This window comes from Pteropus vampyrus, unplaced genomic scaffold, assembly GCF_000151845.1.
Source record: "Pteropus vampyrus isolate Shadow unplaced genomic scaffold, Pvam_2.0 Scaffold182, whole genome shotgun sequence".
Classification (NCBI taxonomy): Eukaryota; Metazoa; Chordata; class Mammalia; order Chiroptera; family Pteropodidae; genus Pteropus; species Pteropus vampyrus.
The window spans coordinates 2575179-2584258 of NW_011888963.1; the positions used below are offsets into that span (position 1 = coordinate 2575179).

Below are 9080 nucleotides of genomic sequence, written 5' to 3' on the forward strand. Positions count from 1 at the left end.
GGACATGGAAGCAACTGAAGTATCCTATGATAGATGACTGGCTAAAGAAGCTGTAGTACATATATTACTCAGCCATAAGGAGATGAAATATTGCCATTTGAGACAACATGGATGGGCCTTGAGATAATCATGCTAAGCAAAATAAGCCAGACAGAAAACGTTGAAAACTACATGATACCACTTATATGTGGGATATAAACCTAAAAGCAACAAATGAACAGGACAAACAAACAGAGACTCATGGACATGGACAATAGATTAGTAGTTACCAGAGGGTAGGGGGAAGGGATAATGGGAGAGATAGACGGGGTAAAGGGGGTCAAATATATGGTGACAGAAAGAAATCTAACTATGGAAGGTGAACACACAGTGTAAATATATTTATGCCTTACTATTAAAATGTACAGCTGAAACTTATTGGATTTTGTTAACCAATGCCACCATAAAAACAAACAAATAAATAAATAAATAAAAATAAAAAGGATGTGATAAACTTACTTGGTACACACTACATGGGTGATAACATCTCTATGCATGTAACTGCGCTCATACATGGATGCACTGGGGAGATTATCGAGATAGACTCTTTCAAACTCTAGAACTGAGAAAATAAAGAAAAAAAGTATTTTTAACAACTGGAACTATATATTATTTTGTATTTTCTTTATTTACAATTTTCTACATTCTACTTTATTTTCATCTAGATTTTAATTTCTGCCAGTTTCATATGTAATGAAAATAAAAATTGTCTACTATTTCAGTTTAACTTTTATTATTGCACATACTGAATAGCATTATTATTTAGTCAGTCAAGACAAGTTCTCAAGTATAATACAGATGCTTAACTGTCTCTAGAACTTAGGAATTGAGAGGTTGGCTTAACATGAAGATTCCATTCAAAAACAAAACCAAAAACCTTAAAAAGCTTCATAAAAACATCGCAACCATCTTTCTAATCATGTAGATCCAATTATTAGTGTTAATTTTAAAAAGTAGTAAGAGACTAGTAGTCATTTAAAAGATGTCTCAGTTTATCTTTAAGACAATGATCCCCTTTGAAGTCACTGATACTCCATTTTTTAGAGCTGAGGAAATCCTAGAGACTATCCAGTTGAGTGCTTCTCAAGTTTTTTCCAGAGACAAACCATCTGTAAGAGTGGTAATCTGAGGAAATACTGATTTCATTATGTGAGCTATAAAAAAGTTTACCAGTAAAAAAAGATTACATTACATGTGGACTTAATAAAATAATCCAACAATGGCCAAATATGCCTATAAAAAGTTGCTAAATTGCTTTTGATGAGCTATTTCAGTTTTTATAACTATATAACAGACTCAAAGCTGTGTCTGATAAACTACTTTTCCCTTCATTTTTAGTAAAATATTCTCCATTTGGGGGGCATATTGGCCCTTTTCATCTTTTCCTGCAGTTTGGTGTGGCCATGTGTCAGTGAGATAAAAGTGGAAGTGTGTGACATTAAAGAAGTCTCCTTGAAAAAGTGTGCCTTTCTTTTCTTCCTCAGTCCTATAGCCTGGAACTGGGATATGAGCCCTGTAGTTCTAATGACCACTCAGGACGAAAATGAGGGCCATACCCTAGTGATATTAGGGCAGAAAGCTGGAAACAGCCTAAGTTTCTTTGGAGCCTACATACCAATCCTGGACTACTTTGGGACTTCTTTACACATGAGAGAAATATAGCTCAGTCTTTTAATGTTATTGCCATTTGGGGTTTTTCTGTAATATGCAGTTAAATTTAATCCTATCTGATACACATTCCTCTTGCTATTAGTTCACTTGTTCAACAGAAACTTATCGAAAACAAAACAAGGCACAGGAGTATAAAAGAGAGTAACACATAGTTCCTGTCCTTGAGAACCCATCAGTTTAAAGATTCTGAAAATGTATACACAATCCAGTTGTCCAAAGAATATGTTAAATATTTAATATTTTTGTATTTTCCCATCCTCCACTTATCTCCATAAAATAAAATATGCAAAAATACCCTAATTCAATAAAATAATCAAAGCATAAATACTGTAATATTCATTCACTCAATAAATACTTATTGAGTACCTGCTATATGCAAAGCACTTTACCAAGCAGGGGAGCAAAACTTGCTTATACGCTAACAGTCCTAACAGTGGAAACCTAAGTGAGATAATGGCATGAATAAATATACAATTTCAAAATGTAGCAAGTGAAACAAGAAAAAAGTTGCTATGGAAACATTTATGAGGAAGACCTGGCAGTAAAAATAGGTAATGCACTTTAAGGGTGTGAATGTTCAAGGTTCAAAAAGTAGCTTCTTCAAAATTTGGATATATAAAATTTGAAGGCTACCTGTAAACTCAGTATGATAAACATTACCTGTTATTCTTAATGTGCTTAGAAACCCAGCCCAGACTGGAGAAGTCACAAGCTTCCTAGAGAAGGCGATAGCTGAGCTGAGTGCTAAAGTCTGAAAAGTTAGTCTAGTGAAAGTAGTGAAGGTAATTATTCCAGGTAGAGAGACACCATGATAGCCCAACAGTCGTGCAGAGAAGAAAAAGGGTATGGCCCAGTCTCAAGTATTTTAGTATGGGTGGAGCGCAGAGCAGAAATGACAAGGGGTTAGGAAAGGAAAATATGCCAGTATGCTGGTTAGATATGGAAAGATGATATCACCAAAGGCGTTATAGCTACATTAGGGAGTTTGAACTTTGTTTTGAAAATAATGAGAAATCACTAAAGAGTTAAGTAGGGAGAGTGATAAAGTGAGATTTGAGCTTTCAAATCACATTTTAATGGTCTCAAACGTTTAAGGTAAACATTTCATAGAACCTGAAAAACAAAATTTAATCTATCCCTTCATTCCTTTTATTTGATAAAATTTTTGTCACTATCCCACGTTAATGGCAAAATGCTTCATGCCATGGTATGTAACGAGTATGGTTTGAAAACCACAGACCTTGGGTTTTAAATGAAAAATGTGTGATCCAGGAAACTTACGGAACCTTCTCCGGGTCAGAAAATCATTAGTAGAAGAGTCAGGGTGGAAATTATCTTTACCTACACTTTACACTTCTAAATAGACATCGCCAACTCCTCGAGTCCCAACACACTAAAACCACTCAACTAAAAGCCTTAAAGAGAACCAGTACATCCCCTAAACGGAGTTAGAAATTCAACCTTATATAGCTGCTTGAAGGATTAAATGATAGGTACCGAGCACATAGTAAATCTTGGCATAAGAAAGCACCAGCATCTATTGTAACATTATCAGTGATTAATACTGTTTGATATTATCAAAAGACGCCGTGCTGCGAGCACATCGCTATTTCGGGAAGATGTATTAAGTAGAGTGCCCAGAAATGCGAAGATGACCCGACCCTGTGTTCTGAGGGCACAAAACCCCACAAACACACACGATCCGTTTTCGGTTCTGGCTTGAACTTTCCCACTCGTGACTCGCAGCATTCCAACTCTCCCTGTGCCTATCTCTGTAGCTACCTTTCTTCTTCTTAGCCAATGCTGCCTCTACAGGTAAAGGCCCAACCCAGCGCTCTTCATTATCTTCTTCGTTCTCTTGGGCCACTGCTACTGCCACTGCCAGCTCTCTTTCTCTGAGTTCCGTTTTTTCCGGTTCCTCCGGGTCTCGGCGCCTTCTTCTTCTTAGCTGTGAATCACTAGCACCTTCCGCCGCCATGTTGACCGAATCGTCAGGACAGGCGCGACACACACGGCCCTGCAACCAATCGCAAGGCAGTGGCGCAGCCTTTGCGTAAGCGGCTGAGCGAGTTTCGGGATTGGCTGCGGTGGATCCAATCAGCAAGCAAGGCGCGCACGGGTCCTGGGCCGGGAAGGCTTTTTTACAGTAGGCCAAGGGGTTCTGGAAGTTTGTGGCTCCGTAGTGGTAAGAAATGGGCAGGGGGGCAGCGCCGTAACGGTTTGCATTTGTCACTGGGGTTGGCATCTCCCAGGATGTAGAGCTGCAGCCACATTGGTGAGACCCTTACCTCTGGGGGACTGGATAGCCGACGTCCAGCCGGGCCTTGAGTGCCGCTCTTCTCCGGCTCTAGAACCCAGCAGGTTAGGAGTGAAAGACGGGTGGAGATTTGAAGGAACTGGTTAACTGGGCCTCCTCCCTTAAGTGCCCCAAACATCTCTTCTTCCCTAAGCATCTTGGGTCTCTCACATACTCTCTGAAGACAGTGGTTAGCGCTTGTAACTTTTCGGGGGAGAGATCCAGACATACCAAGAAATCTAAGTAGCCCACGGTGGGACCATTCACTCATGCCTTCACCCAGGTCTAGGCATCCATCTCTTAGCGGCCTTCTGGCTTTCAGCTCTCTTCTTAAAAAAAAAAAAAAAAAAAAAAGAAGAAGAAAAGAAATTTATTGTGGTAAAAAAGAAAAAAAACTAACAAAATTGATCGTCTTTTTATCCGTTAAATATAGCTGGTCAAAATGATCTTCCTAAAACACTGCTTTCAAAACAATACTCAGCAGCTTCCTGGTTGCCTATTTCAAACCAGATAAATCTTTGCTTTGCTTTGAGGTGGACACCAGATACATAACGAACACTTTTTAAAGATTTTTTTTTCGGTTTTTAATTTTAATGACTCCCATTATTTGGCCCATCCTACCTAGCAAGTCTCATTTTTTTCCTCTGCCGCCTTCTCTAATCAGAGTACCCTTTTCGTGTATGTCTCCTGAATTTGCCATGCTCGTCCTTGCTTTCCAGTTTTATGTTTTTATGCTTTGAAAGCATCTCCACAGCAAATCTAGCCTTCACCTTTACCGCTTCTCATCCGTTAGACCCTATGGCAAAAAGAATGAGAATAAGGATGAAAATGATAACGAGTAGTAAGCTAATACTATGTACCAAGCACTGTACTAAGAAGCCGCTTATTCTTCCAGGTAGATTTCTCTAATCGTCTCTATTCTGAATTCTGAAAGCATGAGCAGTCTGTATGGTATAATTTACCACATCATAGCATTTCTAACTACTTGAAATCATATTAGATATTTAGTTGTTCGTTCGTTTATATTGGCTCTCCTCGGTGAAAATGTAAGCTCCGTGAAGACAGACTTTTTCACCTACCCAGCTATAGCCATGGTGTCTGACAAATGGCACACGTTAAGAACATGTTTGTTGGATAAATGAATGTAGTATAGAATTGTATGAGTACCTTCTATTATTTTATTTTATGTATATTAGTCCTTTTTCCAATAATAGTATGGACTTTTTAAATTTACTATTAGATTTTTAAAATTTGTATGGGATAGTATCCCCAAATATAGCAGTATGGTTCTTCAATAAATAATTGGCAATTAGAGTACCTCTGACTGAACACCTTGAAAGGTTGACTTGTTCTGTTTCCAGAAAGGTAGATTTAAGGATACAAAATGTGGGAAAGAGATAAAGTTAAACACTTAAAAACATTTTTATTTATTTGTATTCTAATGCTCCATTGAACTGTCACTCCAGCTCAGTTATTGAGTACCTATCTACATACTCATGCACACAGTTTGGCATTACTTTAGCATACTGATAATGTATTTCATTGGTTAGTACTCTACAAAGTAGAGAAAGATCAATTTGCATGTAATTTCTAAGTTGGGGTATATGTAAAACATTTACATAATATTTGACTTTTTTGCTTAAAAATATTTAAAAATTGTTGATGACTATTTAGAACTTAACTGTATCTTTCGTGTCTAGCAAGGAAGATGTTTGGTGTAAACATTTTTAGATATGGCACAGGTTATTTAACCAGTCTTTTTCTAGTCAAATTAATAGTAATGTTGATAACCATACTGAGATAGCTCTTTATATGCTAGGCACAGTTCTAAGAGTTTTACATATATTAACTCATTTAATTGTCATAACAACCTTACGGGGTAAGTAATATTACTGTCTTCATTTTACAGATAAACCAAGGCACAGACAGATTAAGTGACTTGCCCAAAGTCACACGGCTTGTAAGTATTAAACCCAGATTTTAAACCTAGACAGTCTGATTATAGAATTCACACTTACAATGTGTTTTATAGATAATGCCACAGTAAGCATACCTGTATATGCAAATATATCTATTTGTAGGATTATTCTTAGGAGTAGAATTTCCTAAGTCAAAAGATAAACAAATACATTTAAAATTTTGATAGATGTTGCTTATTACCCTACAAAGTAATTGGTCTACCAACAGTGCTTGCCTCTTGTTCTATACTCTTGTCAATATTGTTTCTTACCAAATTTTTCATTCTTGCTACTCTGAATGAAAAATAACTTATTTAATTTGTTTTTTTATGAGTTACGACTAGATTAAGAATGCTTTTTTTTGTATTTAAAAGATATTTCTCAGTTTTTCTTTTTTTTGTGTCATTTGCCCATTTCTATTGGATTGTTTACCATTTTATTATAAAATACAATACAGATACAAAAAACCCACATGAAATAAATATAAAATTTATAAATTATTATAAGGTCAATCAATATCTTTATCACTATGCATATCAAGAAGTAAAAGTTTGATAATTACCTCAGAAGTCTTTCCATTTGGCCCATCCCAATGACAGTCTTCTTCTTCCTCCCTCTTTCTAAAAGTAATTGATATCCTCCTGACATTTGTAGTGATCACTTTTTTAGTTTTTTAATGATTTTTTAAAATTAATTTGTAGGCACTCATACATTAAGGAAATTAGGTCTTGATGCCCTATAAATTATACATATTTTTCTTAGGTTTTTGGGTTTTAAATTTTGACTTTTTAATGATTGTTCATGCAGAAGTTTTAAAAATTTTATTTCTTTATTTTTTAGGTGAGGCAACCCTTGATTGACCCCACAGATTACAAGGACCTTGTCAGTTTACAATCCCTTATTTTTTTTTATTTTTTACTCCTGCAGCACCTGGTCTTCCTAGGTTGTCTCTCATCCAAGTACTAACTAGGCCTGACCCTGCTTAGCTTCCAAGATCAGACGGAATCAGGCTTGTTCAGGGTAGCATGGCCGTCAACTTAAAAATTTTATATGGAGATTTTGCTTAGTTTTGTTTAGAAAGGCCTTTTCTATTCCAAGATAAAGGCCTTTCCTATTTCCATGTTTTTCCTCTTCCTTTTTATGATTTCTGTTTGGATTTTTTGAGGGATGGAGGAGTGGTATAAAGATTGAGGTATATATTTAGTCTTATTTCCCTCCCCCCTTAAATACTATGCAGCTTTGTTAAAAAGAATGAGGGGGTCTATATGGGCCAAAATACATATACATGAAAAAAAACAGTATAGTACATAAAATATGCTCCTATTTGTATTGTTCTTCTTTCCCCTTAATTTGCATTGCCACCTGTCATATTTCATAGTTCCATAAATGTGTAAGTCTAGGTGGGCTTTGTATTGTGTTGCATTGTTTAATTTGCCTAATCATGTGCTAATTCTGCACTATCATGATATAATAAGTTTAACATCTGGTTAGGTAAGTCTTCACATCTTATTCTTCGGTCTTTGTTGTTTTTGGCTCTTTGCACTTTCATATAAAATTTAGAATCAGCTTGACAAGTGCCACAAAAACAAAAACTTTCAGAATTTCGATAAAGATTCAATAGATCAACTTTGGGGAGAATTAACATCTTTACAATATCGAGTCCTCCAATCTGAATATGATAGAACTCTCTATTTGTCTCCTTTATAACTTCTCTGTTGATAAAAAATTGATTAAGCGATACAAAACTCAAGTTTCATATGAATAAAAATATTTTCAGGGGGTGGGTTATACTGGTTTGCATTTGGTGTTATGAAGTAGACATCTTCATCGTTTTTTATTGCTTTGTCTACATCCTTAAAATTCGAATCTCATGCTGTCAGACTCTATCAGCCACTACTACTTGCAGCAGTCATCTAGCAAGATTATGTCACACATTCAGAAATTCAAGTTCAGGTTTAAGGGGAGAGTAAATAGGCTCTGCCTCTGGTTGGAGAGTGACAACCTGAAATATTGCTATGACTATTTTGGAAAATAAAGTCCCCGATCCATATTGCTAAGTGAATTGTCAATTCTTTGTTTTTATCTGACTTGACCTAACTCTAGTATTTCATAGTTCATCTCTTCTTCCTTGCACACTTTCTTACCTTGGATTTTAGGATATTATATACTCTTGATTTTCCTCTTACCTTACTGGATACTCTTTCTCAGATTATTTAGGTGGTTCTTCCTTATTTCCTCAGTCTCTCCAGGTCTAGAACTTTTCTCATTTCAATCTGTACACTCTTGCTTTTCTGATCTCATCCAGCCTCAAGGCTCTGTAGAGTGATGACTCTCAAATTCTAGCTTGAAAATTTCCCTGGAACTCCAGACAGGTATATTTAATTGCCTAATCAGCAGATCCATTAATAGACACTTTAAATTTAGCATGTCCTAAACTGAATTCTTTTTCAAAAAATTAAATTAGTTGAGGTTACATTGGTTAATAACATATAAATTTCAGGTGTGCATCAATATAATTTGATATCTGTATACTGTATTGTGTGTTCACCACACCCGGAGTCTAGTTTCCTTCTGTTACCATATATTTGATCCCTTTTACCAGTTTGCCTTTTCCCCAACCCTCTTCTCATCTGGTAACCATCATTCTTTGTCTGTATATATAAGTTTGTTTTTGTTTGCAAAACTGAATTCTTAATTAGCATCCCCCCACATCTTGCTAAATTCATTTTTTTTCACCATCTTCTCCATCTCAGTAACTAGCAACTCCATCTTTCTAATTGCTTAGGTCCAAACTTTCTTTAGTAATAATAGACCCCTCTATTTCTTTGACACTCCATACGCAGGCTATTAGAAAATCTTGTTGGCTCAGTCTTGAAAATATATTCAGAATTGGACATTTTGTACTGCCTCAGTATTTTTCTGGTCTAGGATAATTGCTGGGATTATTATAATAGCTTTCTAACTGGCTTTCCTACATCTGTCCTTACTTGCTGTAGTTAACCAGAATTTTACTGTTAAAACATAATTCAAATCATGTCATTCCTCTGTTTAAGCTCCTCTAATCGCTTATTTTCTCAGCCTAAGTCCTTAAAGTGGCTAGAAAGCCCACATGATCA

At 36.0% G+C, this 9080-nt stretch overlaps 2 protein-coding genes across 3 annotated transcripts in view; one reads left to right on the forward strand and one right to left on the reverse strand.

Moving 5' to 3' along the window:
- PPWD1 (peptidylprolyl isomerase domain and WD repeat containing 1) overlaps window positions 1–3754 on the reverse strand; it is a 20171-nt gene extending 16417 nt beyond the window's left edge. Inside the window, exons 1-2 of one of the 2 annotated variants that reach the window (XM_011371089.2) lie at window positions 3493–3754; window positions 499–601 (exon numbers count right to left, since the gene is read on the reverse strand). In XM_011371089.2, coding sequence (XP_011369391.1) covers window positions 499–601; window positions 3493–3688 — 299 coding nt within the window. In that variant the 5' untranslated portion in view covers window positions 3689–3754. The remainder of the gene's footprint in view (window positions 1–498; window positions 602–3492) is intronic. The other variant, XM_011371090.2, reaches the window with a different exon arrangement.
- Window positions 3755–3782: 28 nt separating this feature from the next.
- Window positions 3783–9080, forward strand: part of CENPK (centromere protein K) — a 34632-nt gene continuing 29334 nt past the window's right edge. Inside the window, exons 1-2 of the mRNA XM_023537207.1 lie at window positions 3783–3895; window positions 5916–5966. The gene's annotated coding sequence lies outside the window, so the exon portion shown is untranslated. The remainder of the gene's footprint in view (window positions 3896–5915; window positions 5967–9080) is intronic.